This window comes from Solanum tuberosum, unplaced genomic scaffold, assembly GCF_000226075.1.
Source record: "Solanum tuberosum cultivar DM 1-3 516 R44 unplaced genomic scaffold, SolTub_3.0 scf00064, whole genome shotgun sequence".
NCBI lineage: Eukaryota > Viridiplantae > Streptophyta > Magnoliopsida > Solanales > Solanaceae > Solanum > Solanum tuberosum.
In genome coordinates, this window is record NW_006238990.1 from 1,867,460 (window position 1) to 1,890,895 (window position 23,436).

A 23,436-nucleotide genomic window follows, 5' to 3' on the forward strand; every position below is an offset into this window, starting at 1 on the left:
TGAATTGAAATATTTGCTAATATATGTTATTGCTATTGAGATTTTGGATATTTATATATGCAATTAAATATTTTTAATTTTTGGTATTAATTGGCGCCTTGATTCAAAAAGGCGATCGCCTTGCCGCTCGCCTCGCCACGTGGCGAGGCAGGCCCTTGTCGCCTTTTGTCGCCTCTCGCTGTCCAAAACACTGCTTCGAAGTGTCTTTTGGAGATTGGAGCTTAAGTGTTGTTGTCTCTGCTCTGGGAGATAAGGAATTGGGGTTGCTTGATATTGAGTAGAGAGCTGGATCATTCTGGAGAGTGGTGTTACCAATCCATCTGTCCAGAACTTAACATGTAAACCACAGCCAGCTTGGTATTTACGATGCTGGTTGAATTCTTCCCAGAGTTTAGCAATGTACTTCCAAGGGCCAACCCCAAATGGTGCTCTGGAGACTTTGGTGCACCAGTGTGACTGGATTCCATGTTTTTCAGAGACCACCTCTTCCATAATGCTATGTCCCTATTGAACCTCCATAACCATTTCATAATCAGACATCTATTTTGGACAGCCAAGTTCTTGATGCCTAAACCACCCAGGTGCTTAGGGAGGAGTGTGACTTTTGGCCACTTGACAAATAGAATTTATGGAACTTGGTGTTTCCTTTACATAGGAAGTTCCTTCTAATTGTGTCTAGCTGTAGCTATATCTTTTTTGGCATAGGGTCGAGAGACATGTAGTGTGAGGGAATATTATCTAGGACATTGTTTGTGTCTGTAAGCCTGCCCCCTCAAGAAAGGTATTGCATCTGCCATAAAGCCAACTTCTTCTCAAATTTCTCTATGATGCTTTCCATACCTCCATATTAAAAAATTTCAGCAAGAACTTCATTTTTCGAAAAACAAAAAGTAAGAATAACATAAATATCAACAATAACATGGAATTAAGCTTGATGGGATTTTAAGTCAGTCCGAAGGGGATTTCCACTTTCTGGTTCAAACTAAAACTTTTGGTATGGTTTACGACATCCTAATGGAATTCGAACATGCAACCAAATATGATAGATATAGCTAAGCCCTAAGAGTATGATAGTAATAGCCACATGATCTCAACTACAACTTACTTGGTCATTCACTTTCTTCTAAAATCAATTGCTTGAAAGATAAAATGCACTGATATCTAGCTAGGCAATATACAACACAACACTTGTATCAGTTCTACCGGATTTTATGGTTTCTTTTATTCTTCCATACTAACAGTGCCCAAGGGTTTAAATCAACTCCGCCTATATGAGCTTCAAAAAGCATAGCTGGTCCGACGTTCAGATAAAGGTGGAGGCTTGCAGATGGTTAACAATCAACATTAATAAATCCTTTAGTCACCAAACTCAAATTGAGACCCACTAGAGTGAACTGAATATTGAGAATATGTACACTGACCGTAACTAGCTTGGAACGAAAAGGTATAGATAATTAAGTTGCGACATCAGTCCTCCAAACCTTCTTTTCTTTTCTTTTACAATAGTGGCATGCAAGCACCAGCTATGCCACATTTTGGTGCATTTCCTATATCTTATCTCAAAAATTTCTGGTCTCAAAACAATAAGAATTCCCATGATTAGAAAAAAGAGTAATTTCTCCGAAAAAACAATTTAAAACAGATAGAGCCAAATAGAAACTGCAGGTTCAAACAATTTAAAACAGATAAAGCCAAAAAGAAAATGCAGGTTCCATAGGTAGATAATCTGTTTTATTGAATTCACTTAAAAACACTTTTAACATATTGAGGAACAGGGAATTTTACCACATCAACTGGAGAACCGATAGAAACTGCAAAGAATCCAGCACCTAAACCAGCTATGAGATGAGTTAAAACAGTGTCTGTAAATCCTGGAAGTTTTAAAATTATCTGCATATGATATAATTTCAGAGAAGCAGTGTATGAAATAGTTGCAGAAAAGTAGTCGAGGTACAGCAGGTGAATCAAAATATGATTAGATGTACCTCTTTGAGATGATCATAACTGGCCAGTTCAGCAGCATTGATAATAGCATTCCGTGCAATATTTGGCACAATTCCTGTCCACAAAGCTGCCAGCCCTTCCTACAATTTGAGCAACTAAAATATGTAAATGATTGTGCATGAATAAATTTGTTGTGCATGTTAGATCCTCAATCACCTGTTTCACTATGGTATAGTATGCATTGAAAGCACCATCATAGCGCCTAGGTGTACCAGCTTTACCTTCAGCCTGGAGCCGAACTTTTACAAGATCAGTTGGATTAGCCAGAGCAATTGCGATTGCACCTTTGGAAATTTGGAAAGAAGAGGTCAACCGTCAATAAATACAATTATCATAAGAGTGTGATGATCAAGTTTATCTCACCAGTAACAAGAGCAGCAAACACTTTAGTGAATAAGGAACCATCTCCAACATAATAGGTATGTGCAAAGAAGGCCTTGACCTGATGTAATGAATCAAAAACTGTTACTATATTCTTTAAGGAAATAGGAGTATAAATTCCACAAATGAATACTTACAGGCTCATATAACCCAATCCTTAGGCCTCCATATATACATTGTCGATGTAAGCCAGGTACAATGCCTTTCCAAAGAGCTAATAAACCTTCCTCCTTAGCAATTGTAGCAACTGTACCTAATAATCCCCTGTACTTGCCGGAACCTTCCCCTGCTCTCTTTTGTAACTGTAGTCTAACTTTAGCGGTGTCTAGAGGTAAAGTACACAACTGCAAATTCACAGATCTAATCAACTAGTTATCTTCTAAATTAACAATATCAATCACTTCAGAGACACAAGAAAAATACCTCCGCAAAACAAGCAGCGATAGCGCTACTAGCCAGGATTCCGGCGATTGAGATCTCAGATGCCAATGCCATTGAAAGAATGTTGAATTAACAAAAACATATATTATTTATTACTGTATATATATATATATATATACGTAAATGGGAATTAAAGGCAGGATACGATTCAATTACACAAATTGAAACCTCAAGTAACAACTCCCATACTAATGCTCAACTACAAAGATTCTCTCACATTTCAATTGTTTTTAAAAATAAAATAAAATTGGACTCTTCAACTATCAACTAATCTCTTTTATTTGCAGTTTGATGACCACAATTATTCAAAATGAAAAATACTTTATTTAAATATCAGTTTTTATTATGAAAATTTTAAATGTAATTTGAAATTTGAAAAATGCCTCAAAATTTGTTTTCATGAACCTATAAAATAATAAGAAGAAGAAAATAGGGAGAAGAATGAAGACCTATTATTTTTCTTGAGGTACAATGAAGTTAGGGTATGTCACGACCCAAGGTAGCCCCTAGGCGTAACATGGCGTACAAGACCTGGAAAGGTTCCATACAAGCCACTTAGCATACATCATACAAGATAATAGAGTTTAAAAAATTTAAAAAGACAGTTTCAACATATAAAAGTTTTATAGAGAAAAGCGGAAATCTAAACATCGTCTCAAAGTCATCTAGCACATAAGAGTTTATCAGGCGTAGCACGTATATCGAGTTCAAAACTAAAATGAAAACATAATGAAATAAAGGCTTGGTCCTCGAAACATGAGGCCTCTCCAATCTTTAGTCTTCAACTACTAAGATATTCTAGCCACGGAGGTATGAATAGGAATCATCGGACCCTACATTTGGGGAATTAAATGTAGGCAAGAGTATGCGTTAGTACAAAAATGCACCAAGTATGATAGTCATGCATAAAAATATGAAATCATGCTAAAAAGGACATTTTAGTGATATGCGAAGACCAAGTTAAAACATAAGATAAAAGGGTTAGAAAACATAAAACGTAATCATGATCAATGCAAGTAAAACAATCTTTGAACACATGTGAAATGCTTCTTGAAGTAACCTTAGTTCATTACTATTGTGGAAATTAGCCTTAATCGACATAAAGACCATGTGAGCTATAACATGATCATCTGATGTCTCTCACATCGAAAAGGGTTGTCCTACTTGTCAAGGTGGAACCATGAATCTGAGCTAAAGTGGATTCACTATCTAATGTCTATCTAGACCATCATCCTATGGGGGCACATAGGTAAGGGATAATGAGATTGCTACAAGAAACCTGACCTCAACACAGAAAAGCTTCCATCTCAATATCCTCTCGGTGCTAAGCATAAATCCCACAGAGTAGTTATTAATCTTAACTTGTCTTATATTTAAAAGTCGTGGGTAGTCGCCACTTGTCTTATCATAGAATTGCTCCTTAGACCATGCGTGAGAAAATATTTCATCGTCTATGATCTTTCATAATAGCTTTTAAGGCCCATAGTCATTCACTTCATGCTAGAGATGCCCCTCATACTAATGGAAATAGTTTTGAAATCGTAGTCTCTAATCATTGATGGCATATCTGGATACCATACTAATCAAGACCTAATTCAGGGAAATATCCCGAAAAACATTGAGGGCAAATCTAGATGTCATTCATGTCATGTGGCCAAGCTTTATAGAACATATTGACAATCTCATCGATAAGCTTTCTTGAGTCATAAACATACTTTCATGAACATGCATTCTTTTCAATAATTCATAAGCTTCATCATGTCTTCAAAGTCAATGCATCTTCAAATTCATTTACATCTATTTCATAAAGAGAAGACATGCATATTTTATAAATTCATCTTTCATAGTTCAAGACCCACATTATATCAACATAGCTTAGAAAACATGGGTTATGCAAGGGTTCATGGGAAATCAACTTTAAAAAATGCAATTACTTCAATTCATGCATAAAAGTTCATAAATCAATCAAATAAATCAACATTGAAAGGAACTCATGACATGGAAGAAACTCATAATTTCAATTGGAGATTTCTATCTTGAAAATTGGAGAATTTAGGAACTCCATGGAGGAAAGGGCTCCATGGATGAAAATTATCATACCTTGATGCCAAAAGCATGGAAGCAATGGAGGATTTGGAGGTTTGATCTTGGAACCCTAGCTTTCTTCTTCAACTTCTAAAGAGAGAAATATTTGAGAGGAAGAGCTTGATCAACTTTTGGAAATTTAAGACAATGAATTGAGTTTGGGTGATTTGGGGGTTTAAAATCATTATATAGGGCTTTGGGTAGAAGGCAAAACGACGTAGTATTGAGTTAAAATAATTGATAAAAGATCGATCCAACAACCCCTGACTTAAAAATTGCCGAATTGGCTCACTAGAAAGCCAAAATGGGTCATCATGACCACCACGGGTCCACGGCCCGTCAAACGGGTCGTGAAGAAATCCTGCCTGACAGGGCTTTACTATTTTGGGCATTACTTTTTACTCCGAGCTTGGAATTAGGCAAACTTGGTGGCGTCGGAAAGAGGACTCAGAGATCTTTAATTTGATAGGTCATGGGCCACCTAATTCGTTTTGAGCTAAAATATATGATCGTTTGAAGTTGACCCCAAATTCTAAGTCTAATGAAACCCTTCGCGGACTACTTCACAGTCTGTGTGGGGCTTCATGGGCCGTTGTGATGATCGTGGCCCTTGAACAGTGGCTAGGGGGAGAACCTTTACATAAAACAGAGCAATTCAATAAACCCACTAAATTACATCAACACTCAACCCCATAATCACACCCCAAGAGTTTGAGGTTTTAGCCACACATTGCAAAGTGTAAATAAATTATACATTTCATTAAGATAGCCATGGGTAGCATGAAATTGAGAACTTGATAGAAAACTCACTTCAAATTCAACCTCAAATAACCAAATTCAAGTTCACAAATCTGAAAAACTCAAACTAAAAGTGTTCTCACTCAATGAAAAATGTTTCTCTCTTTAGAATGTTCAGACTATTTCTCTCAATATTCACACCCTCTTTCTCTCTTTACTGGGCTATTTATAGTTTCTCAAAATTTTGTCAAAAAATTAACCTTGCGTCTCATTTGGTGACGTTAGTTGAGTTCACCAATCACATTCGGTAAATCACCCATCTTTCTTCGATCAACTTTTTCTTATTTTAGGTGTTTGAGCCTTATTCGGCGATCCCGTTTGAGTTCGCTTTTGTCAAATTGGTGAATCGTTGATTGCCACCTCATGTCGCCGTTTGGACCATCATTTTATCTGTCAACACTATCAAATTTGGTGATATCCACTCACTTCACCTTTTGTCTTTTGGTGGATATCATTCTTATCTAACTTCGCCAATTGACCTTGAGAGTTGACTCAGTGCACTGTCGACTTAGGCGGTCTCAAGTTTATTTAGTGATTCGCCTGTCTTGTTAAGCGATCAACACTGTGTAGTTTGTACTTTTTTTTTGCATTTTTGGTGATTGTTTCAAACATCAACCATTGTCTTGTCCATTTACTTTCATTGCTGCAAATCATCAATATATCATAAGAATAGGACAAAATTAGGCATTGAGGACACTAATTATTGAGCTAAATAGACCTCAAATGAGTGTATATACTACCACTCATCATGCAGACATAGATGACCATGCTATTATGAATCAGGCCTCCTTCCTGAGTCATTTTATACCAACTCATCCTAGCTCTCGTCCTAACAATAAACCAAATTTTACTAATATTCTTTCCGCAAACAAGCAACATTTGAATTCTACCTATCATAAAAATCACACATCATACCCTCAAAATAATTCTTATGCTCAAGGTATGCCACCAGTATCAACTACCAACAGGCCTTATGCACATGCCCTTGGGAATCCTGACAACAATCCTATATATCTTGAAACTGCCGCATTTACTGATCAGTGTCAGGAACCACAATCCTCTCAAAAGGATTTGTTGATACAATCCTGTCACGATCCAAAGTATACCCTAGGTGTAACATGGTGTATAGAACCCCGAGAGTCCCTATACAAGACACTTGACATACATCAGGATAATAAAAATAAAGATTTCAAAAGAACAGTCTTATATCATAAAAGAGTTTGACAAAAGTGAAAGTCTATTATAAGTCTCAATAAGACATCTATTACATCACAAGGAAGTTATTGGGACGTAACCCATACATCACATACAAAGTATGAAAATTGAAATAAAGAAAGCAATAAAAGTGTCTTGGTCCTCAAATCATGAGGACTCACCAATATTTGAGTGCCAAAAGATCAACTAGCCATGAGTGTGAGAGATAGGAGCGTCGGACCCTACATTAGTAAAACAATGTAGGCACAAGTATGAATTAGTACATAAAATGTACTAAGTATGATAACAATGCATAAAAAGTATAAAATCATGCTAAAAGGACTTTTCATGACATGCAATGACCAAGCTAAATCATGAGATAAAAGAGTTAGAAAACATAAGTCATAATCATGGTCAATGCAAGCTTAACATCTTTAAAACACTTTATTTACTTCGAAAGTAACCTTAGTTCATTATTGTGGGATGTTTACCATATAACCGACATAGACCATATGAGGTATAACATGGAATCTAGTGTCTGTCCCACACCGAAGAGGAATGTTCTTGCTTGCAAAGGTAAGAACCATAAGTTTGAGCTAAAGTGGATCCACTAGCTAATGTCTAACTCAGATAATATTCTATGGTGGCACATAGTTATGGGACAAGTAGATTCCTACTAGAGACCTAACCTTTTGTACGGGAGAGCCTCCATCTCAATATCCTCACGGTGCTAAGTAAAATCCGACTGAATATCCATTAATCATATTCATATTATCATCCATGAAAAAGTACAATAAAGTTACTAATCAAAGCTAGAAACATCATAGAGTATGTCATGCCCCGAGATACCGCCGAGACGCGGACACGGGACCTAGGATCACAAGTGACCCCAAGCTAACCCTGCTGGTATAATCATGAGCATACTAAAGAAAAACTGAGAAATAAAACTATTGCGGAAGCTAATAATAAGTAAATCTAAAATGATAGGGAATACCTATATACTAAAACTGAATATCAAATCTGAGAGTTTAATACAAAAGAAACATCACACTCAAATAAAAAGTTGAATCTAACTATGTCTGAAAAAAGAGCCTCTAACTGACTAGAAGTGATGGGACATGCCCCAGCCAAGTCTAGCAAAACTGAAACTAAAAGACTAAAATAATGAAAAGATAACATGACTGTTGTCCTCGAAGAATGAGGACTCACCACTGATGATGCTGAACTGGAGATCGAGAACCGATCTAAGCGTGATCTGGATGCAGAGAATCTGAACCTACCTCACGAGAAGATGTAGCGCAGAGTATGCGTCAGTACTTGAAAGGTACTGAGAATGCATGATAAAGTAAAGCTGAAATAAACATATAACTGAATAAGCAATAAAGCAAGAGCATAATCTGAACATGATATAGATACTGAGCTAACTGAATGCAATGACCAAATTATAACATGCTGAGACTGAATACTGAACTGTACTGAATTGTGGTCAATGCAATGGAATCTGACTGAACTGTGGGAGCTACTAATAACCGATAATAAAACCACATGAGCTAAATGTGGTGTCTGATGTATAAGCCCCATCGAGAGGACCTAATACACCCGGCCAAAGGTATAGAGGCATGCTGCGTGATCACTGAATGATGCCCACAGATGGGACTTACAACCTACATGGCTTGTAGTTCTGGGACTATATGGGTGACTGACCCTAGTCCAACTCGGTATTATGCTACTCCCAATGTATTAAATGATTAACACATTATGATTGAATTACTGTGATATACTAGATAACTCAAAATGACATGCAAGCTGAGAATGCACATAAAATAACTGATAATGACACATTTAAGACCGAGGCATGTATATCTGCAATAACTGAAATATATCTAGCCTAGCATGTGTAATTCAAGAACTAAAGAACTACATAGCTAGGATTCTGAAATTCATGCAATAGTCTGAATATTAACATACTAATCTGATTTGGATCATTCTAACAGCTAAGAACCCAATCATCTTAATCATTCAAGAAACCCTAGGTCTAGTCATAATAAGGTAATCGAGAAACTGACTGAAAACTAGAGACCTAATGGGTGAAATGAACCCACTAGTGAAATCGCACATACATGGTGACGAATTCCATGGAGAAATCTTTTGATTTCGGGGATGGAACTGATGGAATCTTGCTGCGTTCTTGAACTAGGGTTCTTGACCTTTTTTCTCCTCTCAAGTTCTAATTTTCTAAGTTTTGATTAATGATTTTGACTAAGGTAAGTTCTAGTTATGTTTCTAGGCTTAAACTGACTAATATCTCATAATTTAGGGTCTAAACGACGTAGTTTAGGGGTCCAACGCATAGGAAAAAACCAAAACGACCCTAACTTAAAAGTTTTCTGGACCAACTGACGGACCTGGTCCATGGACCGTGGTCCACCCTACGGTCCGTCCTGGTCAACCTTCATTCGTCTTAGAGGATGGGTTCTGCAGACCACGTTTTACAAACCTGGTCCACGGACCGTGGTTCAACCTACGATCCGTAGGTCCTGGCCATGGGTCGGGGTTTTCTGGTTTTTTGGGGACCATATTCCATGGACCTAGTCCACGGATCGTGGTCCCACTTACGGTCAAGGTTTTCTAGGGTTTTTCTATGGACCACGTTCCACGGATCGTGGTCCAACCTATGATCTATAGGTGGCACCTGCACTTCTGGAAATCTGCATTCTGGTCTATCTAGGATACGGGGTGTTACATTATCTCCCCCTTGGGAACATTCGTCCTCGAATGAAGACTAAACTAGCTGGAATGGAGGGGAAAAGCTGCAAACCCTACCACTAAACACTGAAAACTAATTTCTGACTTAATTGAGTTCCAAAAACATGCAAATACGCTGAAAATGCAAGTACAAACTAAAATAACATGCTACTAAGACTGAATCTGCGCATGAATGACTGAAAAACTGAAGATAAATAATTACCTCAAGCTGGAGTGGAATCAGAAGGAAAGAGGTGATGATACTTGGACTTCATGGCTGCTTCTGCTTCCCAACTAGCTCCATCTACGAACTGGCTCCTCCACAAAACCTTAACTAAAGCGACTTCTTTGTTTCTCAACCTTCTAACATGACGATCAAGAATCTCAACTGGTACATCCTCATAAGAGAGACTATCTTTTACGACCACACTGTCTAATGGTACTATGGATGATGGACTTCAAAAGTGAAATGTGAAAAACTGGATGCACTGCTGCTAATTCTGCTGGCAACTCTAACTCATAAGCCACTTTACCAATCCTTTTCAGAATCTTGTAAGGGCCTACATATCTAGGACTGAGCTTCCCTTTCTTTCCAAATCTCATCAACCCTTTCATATATGACACTTTCAGTAAAAACCACTCATCAACTTGGAACTCTAGTTCCCTTCTCCTTACATCTGCATAAGACTTTTGGCGACTCTGGCTGTCTTAAGTATATCTCTAATGAGTTGCACTTTCTCCATAGCATCAAGAATTGAATCTGGCCCTATCAAGGCTGCTTTAGCTACTTCAAACCAACCAACTTGAGATCTACATCTACGCCCATACAATGCCTCATAAGGGGCCATCTGAATGCTGGAATGGTAACTATTGTTGTAGGCGAACACAATAAGAGGAAGGTGATCATCCCAACTACCCTTGAAATCGATCACACAAGCTCTCAACATGTCCTCTAAGGTCTGAATGGTACGCTCTGCCTGACCATCCGTATGTGGATGAAATTCTATGCTAAGATTAACCTGAGTACCAAAACCTTTCTGATATGACTTCAAGAAATAAAAGGTAAACTAAGGACCTCTATCTGAGATGATAGACGAAGGAACCCTATGCAACCTGACTATCTCAGTAATGTAAAGCTTGGCGTAATCCTCCGCCGAATCTGTAGTCTTGACTACCAAAAAGCGAGAAGACTTAGTGACTATGTCAACTATCACCCAAATGGAGTCATGTTGTCTGCGAGTACGATGTAATCCTATAATGAAATCCATGTTGATCACTTCCCACTTCCAAGTAGGAATGTCGATCTCGTGTCATACCCCCTGGTTTCTGATGCTCTACCTTCACTTGTTGACAATTGGGGCACTTAGCCACAAAATCTGCTATATCCCTCTTCATACCATTCCACCAAAAGACATCCCGCAGATCACGGTACATCTTCGTGGAACCTGGATTAATAGAATACCTGGATTTATGGGATTCTGCAAGATCCTGCTGTCTCAACTCACCCACCTTAGGAACACATAATCGACCCTGATATGAAAGCACGGCATCTCTCCCTTGGGATAAAACCTCAACCCTCTACTGGTGGATTGCACCTTTTAATTCAAGCAATATCGGCTCACTGTCTTGCTTTTCCTTTACCTCCACTACCAAAAATGATTCTGACCTATTCTGAACTGTTACACCACCATCTGATATGCTCATAAGACGAACTCCCAAGCGAGCAAGTCTGCGAACATCCTTTGCTAGTTCCTTTCTTACTTCCTCAACATGTGCTACACTACCCATATATAATCTACTAAAGGCATCTACTACTACATTTTCATTACCAGGATGGTAATGCACACAAAAGGGATGTCCTTGCTTGCAAAGGTAAGAACCATAGGTTTGAGCTAAAGTGGATCCACTAGCTAATGTCTATCTCAGATAATATCCTATGATGGCACATTGTTATGGGACAAGTAGATTCCTACTAGAGACCTGACCTTTTGTACGGGAGAGCCTCCATCTCAAAATCCTCACTGTGCTAAGTAAAATCCAACTGAATATACATTAATCATATTCATATTATCATCCATGAAAAAGTACAATAAAGTTACTAATCAAAGCTAGAAACATCATAGAGTATGTCTCGCCCCGAGATACCGCCAAGACGCGGACACGGGACCTAGGATCACAAGTGACCCCAAGTTAACCCTACTGGCATAATCATGAGCATACTAAAGATAAAATGAGAAATGAAACTATTGCGGAAGCTAATAATAAGTAAATCTAAAATGATGGGGAATACCTATATACTAAAGCTGAATATCAAATCTGAGAGTTTAATACAAAATAAATATCAAACTCAAATACTAAGCTGAATCTAACTATGTCTGGAAAAAAAGCCTCCAACTGACTAGAAGTGATGGGACATCGCCCCAGCTAAGTCTAGAAAAACTGAAACTAAATGACTGAAATAATGAAATGATAACATGACTGTTGTCCTTGAAGAATGAGGACTCACCACTGATGATGCTGAACTGGAGATCGGGAACCGATCTAAGCGTGATCTGGATGCTGAGAATTTGATCCTACATCACGAGAGAAGATGTAGTGCAGAGTATGCGTCAGTACTTGAAAAGTACTGAGCATGCATGATAGAGTAAAGCTGAAATAAGCATATAACTGAATAAGCAATAAAGAAAGAGCATAATCTCAACATGATATAGATACTGAGCTAACTGAATTCAATGACCAAATTATAATATGCTAAGACTGAATACTTTGTACTGAAATTTGGTCAATGCAATGGAATCTGACTGAACTGTGGGAGCTACTAATAAGCGATAATAAAACCACATAAGCTAAATGTGGAGTCCGATGTATAAGGCCCATCGAGAGGACCTAATACACCCGGCCAAAGGTATAGAGGTATGCTGGTGTGATCACTGAAATGATGCCCACAGAGGGGACTTACAACTTACGTGGCTCGTAGTTCTGGGACTATATGGGTGACTGACCCTAGTCCAACTCGGTATTATGCTACTCCCAATGTATTAAGTGATTAACACATTATGATTGAATTACTGCGATATACTAGATAACTCAAAATGACATGCAAGCTGAGAATGCACATAAAATAACTGATAATGACACATTTAAGACCGAGGCATGTATATCCTGCAATAACTGAAATATATCTAGCCTAGCATGTGTAATTCAAGAACTAAAGAACTACATAGCTAGGATTCTGAAATTCATGCAATAGTCTGAATATTAACATACTAATCTGATTTGGATCATTCTAACAGCTAAGAACCCAATCATCTTAATCATTCAAGAAACCCTAGGTCTAGTCATAATAAGGTAATCGAGAAACTGACTGAAAAGTAGAGACCTAATGGGTGAAATGAACCTACTAGTGAAATCCCACATACATGGTGACGAATTCCACGGAGAAATCTTTTGATTTCGGGGTTGGAACTGATGGAATCTTGTTGCGTTTTTGAACTAGGGTTCTTGACCTCTTTTCTCCTCTCAAGCTCTAATTTTCTAAGTTTTGATTAATGATTTTGACTAAGGTAAGTTCTAGTTATGTTTCTAGGCTTAAACTGACTAAAACCTTATAATTTAGGGTCTAAACGACGTAGTTTAGGGGTCCAACACATAGGAAAAAACCAAAACGACCCTGACTTAAAAGTTGTCTAGACCAACTGACGGACCTAGTCCTCGGTCCGTGATCCACCCTATGGTTCGTCCTTGTCAGCCGTCATTCGTCTTAGAGGATGGGTTTTGCGGACCACGTTTCACAAACCTGGTCAATGGACGGTGGTTCAACCTACGGTCTGTAGGTCCTGGTCGTGGGTCGTGGTTTTCTGGTTTTTTGCGTACCATATTCCATGGACCTGGTCCACGGACCGTGGTCCCACTTACGGTCAAGGTTTTTTGGAGTTTTTCTATGGACCACGTTCCACGAACCTGGTCCACGACCGTGGTCCAACCTACGATTCGTAGGTGGCACCTGCACTTCTAAAAACTTGCATTCTGGTCTATCTAGGATACGTGGTGTTACGTTATCTCTCCCTTGGGAACATTCGTCCTCGAATGAAGACTAAACTAGCTGGAATGGAGGGATAGAGCTGCAAACCCTAGCACTAAACACTGAAAACTGTTTTTCTGACTTAACTGAGTTCCAAAAACATGCAAATACGCTGAAAATGCAAGTACAAACTGAAAGAACATGCTACTAAGACATAATCTGTGCATGAATGACCGAAAAATTAAAGATGAACTACTACCTCAAGCTGGAGTGGAATCGAAAGGAAAGAGGTGAGGATACTTGGACTTCATGGTTGCTTTTGCTTCTCAACTAGCTCCTTCTACGAACTGGCTCCTCCACAAAACCTTGACTGAAGCGACTTTTTTGTTTCTCAAACTTCTAACCTAACGATCAAGAATCTGAACTGGTACATCCTCATAAGAGAGACTATCTTTTACGACCACATTCTCTAATGGTACTATGGATGCTGGATCACCCACATACTTCTTCAAAAGTGAAATGTGAAAACTGGATGCACTGCTGCTAATTCTGCTGGCAACTCTAACTCATAAGCCACTTTACCAATCCTTTTTAGAATCTTGTAAGGGCTTACATATCTAGGACTGAGCTTCCCTTTCTTTCCCAATCTCATCAACCCTTTCATAGGTGACACTTTCAGGAAAACCCACTCATCAACTTTGAACTCTAGTTCCCTTCTCCTTACATCTGCATAAGACTTCTGGCGACTCTGGCTGTCTTAAGTCTTTCTCTAATGAGTTGCACTTTCTCCATAGCATCAAGAACTGAATTTGGCTCTATCAAGGCTGCTTCACCTACTTCAAACCTAACAATTGAAGATCTACATCTATGCCCATACAATGCCTCATAAGGGGCCATCTGAATGCTGGATTGGTAACTGTTGTTGTAGGCGAACTCAATAAAAGGAAGTTGATCATCCCAACTACCCTTGAAATCGATCACACAAGCTCTCAACATGTCTTCTAAGGTCTGAATGGTAGGCTCTGCCTGACCATCCGTATGTGGATGAAATTCTATGCTAAGATTAACATGAGTACCAAGACCTTTCTGGAATGACTTCAAGAAATAAGAGGTAAACTGAGGACCTCTATCTAAGATGATAGGCAAATGAACCCTATACAACATGACTATCTCATTAATGTAAAGCTTGGCATAGTCCTCCGCCGAATCTGTAGTCTTGACTACCAAAAAGCGAGAAGACTTAGTGACTCTGTCAACTATCACCCAAATGGAGTCATGTTGTCTGCGAGTACGAGGTAATCCTGTAATCAAATCCAGGTTGATCACTTCCCACTTCCAAGTAGGAATGTCGATCTCTTGTGTTATACCCCCTGGTTTCTGATGCTCTACCTTCACTTGTTGATAATTGGGGCACTTAGCCACAAAATCTGCTATATCCCTCTTCATACCATTCCACCAAAAAACATCCCACAGATCACGGTTCATCTTCGTTGAACCTGGATTAATAGAATACCTGGAGTTATGGGATTCTGCAAGAACCTGCTGTCTCAACTCACCCACCTTAGGAACATATATTCGACCCTGATAGCAAAGCACACCATCTCTCCCTTGGGAGAAAACCTCAACCCTCTACTGGTGGATTGCACCTTTTAATTCAAGCAATATCGGCTCACTGTCTTGCTTTTCCTTCACCTCCACTACCAAAAAAGATTCTGACCTATTCTGAACTGTTACACCACCATCTGATTTGCTTATAATACGAACTCCCAAAGCGAGCAAGTCTGTGAACATCCTTTGCTAGTTTCTTTCTTTCTTCCTCAACATGTGCTACACTACCCATATATAGTCTGCTAAGGGCATCTGCTACTACGTTTTCCTTACCAGGATGGTATTGCACACTCATATCATAATCCTTGAAGAACTCAAGCCATCTTTTCTGGTGAAGATTCAACTCTTTCTGGGTGAACACATACTGAAGGCTCTTATGGTCTATGAACACATCCACGTGAACACCATACAAGTAATGTCTCCAAATCTTAAGCGCAAACACCACTACTGCAAGCTCGAGGTCATGAGTTGGATAGTTCTTCTCATGCACCTTAAGTTGTCTAGAAGCATATGCTATAACCTTATCTCGCTGCATCAACACACAACTTAGGCCGACTCTGGATATATCACAATAGATAACATAACCGTCTGAACCCTCTGGTAGTGTCAAAACGGGAGCTATAGTCAACCTAGTTTTTAGTTCTTCAAAGCTTTTCTCACAATCATCTGACCTTTGGAACTTGACCTTTTTCTGAGTCAACTTAATCAACGGAGAGGCTATGGATGAAAGTCCTTCCACGAACCTTCTGTAATAACCCGCTAGACCCAAGAAACTTCTGATATTTGTAGGAGAGGTAGGTCTAGACGATTGTTTCACTACTTCCATTTACTGGGAATCCACTCGATACCTTCGCTGGATACTATATGCCCAAGGAAAGCAACTGATTGCAGCCAAAACTCGCACTTGCTAAACTCAGCAAATAATTGGCGATCTTTGAGAGTTTGCAGAACAATTCTCAAGTGACTCGCATGTTCCTCCTCATTCCTAGAGTAAATGAGGATATCATCAATAAAGACGATAACGAACAAGTCCAAGTTCTGCTTGAACACTCTGTTCATCATGTCCATAAAAGCTGCAGGAGCATTGGTTAGTCCAAATGACATTACTACAAATTCATAATGGCCATACCGAGTTCTGAAGGCCGTCTTTGAAATGTCACTATCTCTGACCTTGAGCTGATGATAACCCGATCTGAGGTCTATCTTTGAGAAATGACTAGCACCCTGAAGTTGGTCAAACAAGTCATCAATCCTGGGGATGGGATACTTATTCTTGACTGTGACCTTGTTCAACTGCCTATAGTCAATGCATATCTTGAGAGAACCATCTTTCTTGTTCACGAACAACACTGGTGCACCCCATGGCGAAATACTAGGTCTGATGAAGCCCTTATCTAGAAGGTCTTTCAACTACTCTTTCAATTGCTTAAGTTCTGTTGGAGCCATTCTGTAAGGAGGAATAAATATAAGCTGGGTATCCGAAAGTAGATCAATTCCAAAGTCGATTTCCCTTTCGAGAGGAACTCCGGGAAGATCTTCTAGAAACACTTCTAGAACTCATTAACCACTGGAACTGACTCAAGAGTTGGGGTTTCGGATCTTGAATCCTTAACCCAAACTAGATGATAGAGATAACCCTTAGAAATCATCTTTCTGGCTTTAAGGTAAGAAATGAATCGACCCATAGGCGCTAAGCTACTACCCTTCCATTCTAAGATTGGTTCATCTAGAAACTGAAAATGAACAATCCTAGTTCTACAATCGACTGAGGCATAACATGAATGTAACCAATCCATGCCTAGAATGACATCGAAGTCTACCATTTCTAACTCTACAAGATCTATTGATGTGAATTTCTGAGAGTGTGACAGGGCAACTTCTGTATACCCGTCTAGCTATAACTAGGTCACCGACTGGAGTAGAGAAAGGTTCTGAGATATTTTCTGGACTAACATCGAATTTGACTGCTATATAAGGAGTTACAAAGGAAAGAGTATCCCCTGGATGTAACAAAGCATAAACATCTAAGTCAAAGACTCGTAATGTACTAGTGACTACATCAGGAGAATCTTCCTGATCCTGGCGAGCCTGAAGAGCATAAAGCCTGTTTTGGCGTTGTCCACCACTTGTACAAGATGAGTTACCCTACTGAGTCGGGCGACCTGCTGGTGCTGCTGAAGTTGTGGACTGAGCTCTACCATTGTTACCTCCTTGACCCTGTCTAGAAGGACAATCTTTCAACCTATGACCAGACTGACCACACCTAAAGCATCTTTCCTTTCCTGCAAGGTACTCGCCCGGATGGTTCTTACCACACTTAGGACAAGTTGGGTAAGTTTTGGTGCCTGAAACACTACCTTGAATCTTAGAACCTCATGCTCTACCCTTCTAATCATGTCTGAACTTGGAGGATGGAACACTAGCTGATGAAGGTATTGAAGCTGAAAATTTCTGCTAACCCTGCGAGCAATTTCCACCACCCGATTTCTGCTGAGAATAGTCATAGTTCCCAGTCCTAGCCTTCTTGTTCTCCGTAGCCTATTCCCTAAGCTTATCACCCTCAACCTGAGCATGAGTCATGAGTATAGAGATGCTCATATTTTCCAGCAACATAACATTTTTACACTCTGTCTTCACCAAGTATGACACTCCATATAGGAACTTATTTATCTGAGCCCTGGAATCAGCAACCATGTGAGGAGCATACCTGGAAAGTTGGGTAAACTTGATCCCATACTCTTGGACTGTCATGCTACCTTACCTTAAGTTCATAAATTCCTAAGCTTTCGCCTCCCTTAGCTCTCTTGGGAAAAACCTGTCTAGGAAGGTCTCACTAAAGCAATCCCAAGTGATAGGAGCTGCATCTGTACCCCTGTTCTCCTTCTACTAAGTATACCAGATATGAACTACATCCTTAAGTTGGTAAGATTCTAACTCAACTCGATCATTCCTAGTTACCTACATCACTTCAAAGATCTTCTTGACCTCATCAATGAAGTTTTGGGGATCTTCTCCAACCTGCAATCCTAAGAACTTTGGCGGATTCATCCTAACAAAGTCTCGCACTCTGGATGCAGCTGACCCAACATTAGCGTTTGCCAGAGCTGGAGCCCGCTGATTGTTCTGGTTGGTAACGGTCTGAGCCAACATCTGAATGGCGTTCCGGAACTCTGCATTTGAAACTTATTTATCTGGGACTGGAGGAGCTGCGTTTGCATTCCTGGCATTCGCATTCCTGGCGTTAACACTACGAGGAAGCATGATCACTGAAACGTAGAACGTCGAATTAGAATGGAATTAGATCATACCTTACGCACGATAAGAGTAATAAGAAAATGAAGATTTCCATAATACACTTTGTAGCCTTCTTCTCATTAGATGTGGTGTGAACTACACACCCATGAAAAGGACTCTACTTAGTTCGCTATTTCAGACATTCTAGGACACTTAAACCTAGTACTCTGATACCAAATTTGTCACTCCTGAGCCACCCCCGAAACGCGGGACCTAGGATAATAAGTGACCCCAAGCTAACCCTATTGGCATAATCATGAGCATACTAAAGGTAAACTGAGAAATAAAATTGTTGCGGAAGCTAATAATAAGTAAATTTGAAATGATGGAGAATACCCATATAGTAAAACTAAATATCAAATATGAGAGTTTAATACAAAAGAAACATCAAACTCAAATACTAAGCTGAATCTAACTATGTATGAAAAGAGCCTCTAACTAACTAGAAGTGATGGGACATTCCCCAGCGAAGTCTAGCAAAACTGAAACTAAAAGACTGAAATAATGAAAAGATAGCATGACTGTCGTCCTCGAAGAATGAGGACTCACCACTGATGCTGCTGAACTGGAGATCAGGAACCGATCTAAGCGTGATCTAGATGCAGAGAATCTATACCTACATCACGAGAAGATGTAGAGCAGAGTATGCGTCATTACTTGAAAGGTACTGAGCATGCAGGATAGAGTAAAACTGAAATAAACATATAACTGAACAAGCAATAAAGCAAGAGCATAATCTGAACATGATATAGATACTGCGCTAACTGAATGCAATGACCAAATTATAACATGCTGAGACTGAATACTGAACTGTACTGAAATGTGGTTAATGAAATGGAATCTGACTGAACTGTGGGAGCTACTAATAACCGATAATAAAACCACATGAGCTAAATGTGGAGTACGATGTATAAGCCCCATCGAGAGGACCCAATACACCCGGCCAAAGGTATAGAGGCATGCTGGCGCTATCACTAAAATGATGCCTATAGAGGGGACTTACAACCTACGTGGCTCGTAGTTCTGGGACTATATGGGTGACTGACCCTAGTCCAACTCGGTATTATGCTACTCCCAATGGATTAAGTGATTAACACATTATGACTGAATTACTGTGATATACTGGATAGCTCAAAATGACATGCAAACTGAGAATGCGCATAAATAACTGATATTGACACATTTATGACTGAGGCATGTATATCTGAAATATATCTAGCCTAGGATGTGTAATTCAAGAACTAAAGAACTACATAACTAGGGTTCTGAAATTCATGCAATAGATTGAATATTAACATACTAATCTGATTTGGATCATCCTAACAACTAAGAACCCAATAATCTTAATCATTCAAGAAACCCTAGGTCTAGTCAATAATAAGGGAATCGAGAAACTGACTGAAAACTAGGGATCTAATGGGTGAAAGTAACCCACTAGTGAAATCCCACATACCTGGTGACGAATTCCACAGAGAAATCTTTCGATTTCGGGGATGGAACTGATGGAATCTTGCTGCGTTCTTGAACTAGGGTTCTTGACCTGTTTTCTCCTCTCAGGCTCTAATTTTCTAAGTTTTGATTAATGATTTTGACTGAGGTAAGTTCTAGTTATGTTTTTAGGCATTAACTGACTAAAGCCTCATAATTTAGGGTCTGAGCGACCTAGTTTAGGGGTCCAACGCATAGGGAAAAGACCAAAACGACCCTGACTTAAAAGCTGTCTGGACCAATTGACGGACCTGGTCCACAGACCGTGGTCCACCCTATGGTCTGTCATGTTCAGCCGTCTTTCGGCTCAGAGGATGGGTTCTACGGACCATGTTTCATGGACCTGGTCCATGGACCGTGGTTCAACCTACGGTCCATAGGTCCTAGCTGTGGGTTGGGGTTTTCTGCGGACCACGTTCCACGGACTAGTGTCCACGGACTGTGGTCCCACCTACGGTCGAGGTTTTCTGGGGTTTTTCTGTGGGCCACATTCCACGTACCTGGTCCACGGACCATGGTCCAACCTACGATCCATAGGTGGCCTCCGTAGGTGGCACCTGCACTTCTGAAAATCTGCATTCTGGTCTATCTAGGATACGGGATGTTACGGAGTAGCTCCTTAGACCATGTGTGAGAAAAACCTTTCACCATCCGTGATCTTTTCGTAATAGCTTTATAATACACATAGTCATTAACTTCATACTAAAATTGCCATACTACTAATAGAAATAGTTTTAAAAGGTTGGTCTATAATCATTGATGGCATATCCGGACACCATATTAATTAAGACCTAATTTGGGAAAATAGTCAAAAAGCATTGAAGGCAAATCTAGATGTCATTAATGTCATGTGGCCAAGCTTCATAGAACATATAAATACCTTCATCTATAAACTTACTTAAGTCATAAACATTGCTTTCATAAGACATGCATAATTTTCATAAACATGTTCATAGATTCCTAACTTCATGATGTATTTATATTCAAAGCATCCTCAAATTCATTTACATCAATTTCATAAAAGTATGCATATCTTCATAAATTCATCTTTCATGATTTATAAGATTCATCGTGTGGTCATAGTCAAAAATCATGCATCATGCATGGGTTCGTATGATCTCAACTCAAAAACATGTAGTTACTTCAATTCATGCATTAAAAGATAGAAAACAAACATTGAGTCATAATTGAAAAGAACCAACGAAAATTGAATAAAATCCTAACTTTGAATTAAGAATTTAACTTGTAAAATTGAAGATTTTGGGGAACCTATGGAGGAAAGGACTCCATGGGTGAATAATAACATACCTTAGTAATCAATGCCCAAAAGCTATGGTGAATTGAGAATCTTGAAGTGAAACCCTAGCTTCTTCTTCCTTAGCTCTAGAGAAAGAATTTTGGAGATGAACTTGGAGAAAAAATAGAAATTAGGTGAATGATTTAGAATGGGTAGTTTTAGGACACAATTTACTTATATAGGGCTTAGAATAAGGGTTAAAATGAGATATCTTAGGTACCAAACACATAGGGAAAATACCTAAAATAGCCCTACTTAAAAGTTGACTAGTGTCCTAAAAGGACCCCTAAACGGTCGTATAGGTCTTCACAGACCGTTTAGGGAACCGTCCAGGACCCTCAACTTCCTGGTAGCCTTTAATGGCTCGAACACCTCCCTAAATGATCAGTGGACCCCTTTCATGGACCATTTAGGGTTCAGTGAAGGGTCCATGGCCTATTTTAGGCTTGTTGTCTTGCCTGTTAACCCACTTTAACCTTTTCAAAGCCCAAGGTGTTACAATTTCTCCCCCTTGGGAACATTCGTCCTCAAATAGAATTCAAGCTAGCACGAAGAGAGAAGGAGAAAAACTAACAACCAACATGAATGCAAATTCATAAAAATTCACACTACCAAGAAGAAATTCAACTCCAAGCTAACGCATACTTTAAAACATCTTTTCACAAACATGCATGGAAATCATACTCAAATACACTTGATCATAAAGCAATAAAAGCTACATCATACCACAAAATCAAAACTTTTATGAGCATGCATGCATGCACGTGGAAATATGGGAGTCACTAAACAAAATAATCCTAAAGAGTGAACATGGGGGGCTAATGCCTCAAGCTATACCCGAAGATAGAAGGAAGAAATAGGGATACTAAGACATCACATTGTGTCACGACCCGAGAGCACCCCCAAGTCGTAACATGTGTACTCGACCTCTTGGAGCTCTAATACTAGCCCTTAGCAATCAATCATTGCATTCGGTAATAAAAACCGTAAGGAATAAAAACACTTTTTAAAACAAATCCATAATACTCATAAAATCTTTCAAATGTAAAGAAGTAGAATTTCTAAGTCTCATGTACCATCTTAGACACGAATAGAACATCTTAGGGACACGGCCAAATACAATAATAGAAAAATATAAGTCTTATACAATGTCTAAATGGAAATACTAGAAAGATAACAACTATGTCCTCGAATATATGAGGACATACCAAGCTTCTTGAGAAGAGTCAATATCCCAAGCTTCCTCAAATGATCTCCTCACTTTCCACCACCTACACTTGTAATAATAGAGAAATATGGAATTAGTACAATAATTACTAATTATGATGACCATGCAAGAAAACATGCACAATGGACATTTACAAAGAAATGTATGCTTTTAAGACCTTATTTAACAAACCTTTATGACCGCAAGCATAAACCCACATTTCAAGTCACCATTCACAAATAAGACCATATTCACATCATTTACAACTCAATTAACACAAGTGTACCATACTTAAACAAGATAACAAAGTAAGTGCTTCATTACCATTTAAGCATCTATCTCAAGTCACCCTAAGCCACACTTAAGTGAATAATGAAGTGACCGCCCATAAAACCTCTTCATATACACCTAAGTGTTCCTAAGAGTTACCATAGACAAGGGTTTTATCATTACACTGAAACATACTAAGTCAACATTCTCTATAAAACCATTTAGGAGACACACAAGCATATAGGGGACAACCACATAATAGCCCTAAGGCTTAGGGAACTCACTTTAGTATCTTCTAAGCCTACTCGTGCCATGTGTAGATAGCATCCCATACACCTACCTACACGTTGTAGAACCTATCCAATATTAGAGTGCATATCCCATATGATGGAAATAGGCCTTAACCGACATAGACCACACTAGCAAGGTATGGAATCCGGAGTCTATCCTACTCCGTGGAGGTTGTTCTACTTGCCAAGGGTAGAACTAAAAGCAACCCATGTTGGCACATGGTTTAAGAGATGTCCAAGGATGTTCATTGTGCCTAATCTCATGCCCTCAACTAGGCAACCATCCTAACTACATCCACTCGGTGCTTAGTCT

At 39.1% G+C, this 23,436-nt stretch overlaps 1 protein-coding gene across 3 annotated transcripts in view; it reads right to left on the reverse strand.

Moving 5' to 3' along the window:
• Nucleotides 1–3,036, reverse strand: part of LOC102582948 (mitochondrial uncoupling protein 2-like) — a 19,037-nt gene extending 16,001 nt beyond the window's left edge. For 2 of the 3 annotated variants that reach the window (XM_006345259.2, XM_006345258.2), the window contains exons 1-6: nt 2,809–3,036; nt 2,523–2,729; nt 2,368–2,446; nt 2,161–2,288; nt 1,986–2,084; nt 1,786–1,890 (exon numbers count right to left, since the gene is read on the reverse strand). In XM_006345259.2, the coding sequence (XP_006345321.1) occupies nt 1,786–1,890; nt 1,986–2,084; nt 2,161–2,288; nt 2,368–2,446; nt 2,523–2,729; nt 2,809–2,880 (690 nt within the window). In that variant the 5' untranslated portion in view covers nt 2,881–3,036. The remainder of the gene's footprint in view (nt 1–1,785; nt 1,891–1,985; nt 2,085–2,160; nt 2,289–2,367; nt 2,447–2,522; nt 2,730–2,808) is intronic. The other variant, XM_006345260.2, reaches the window with a different exon arrangement.
• Nucleotides 3,037–23,436: the final 20,400 nt, after the last annotated feature.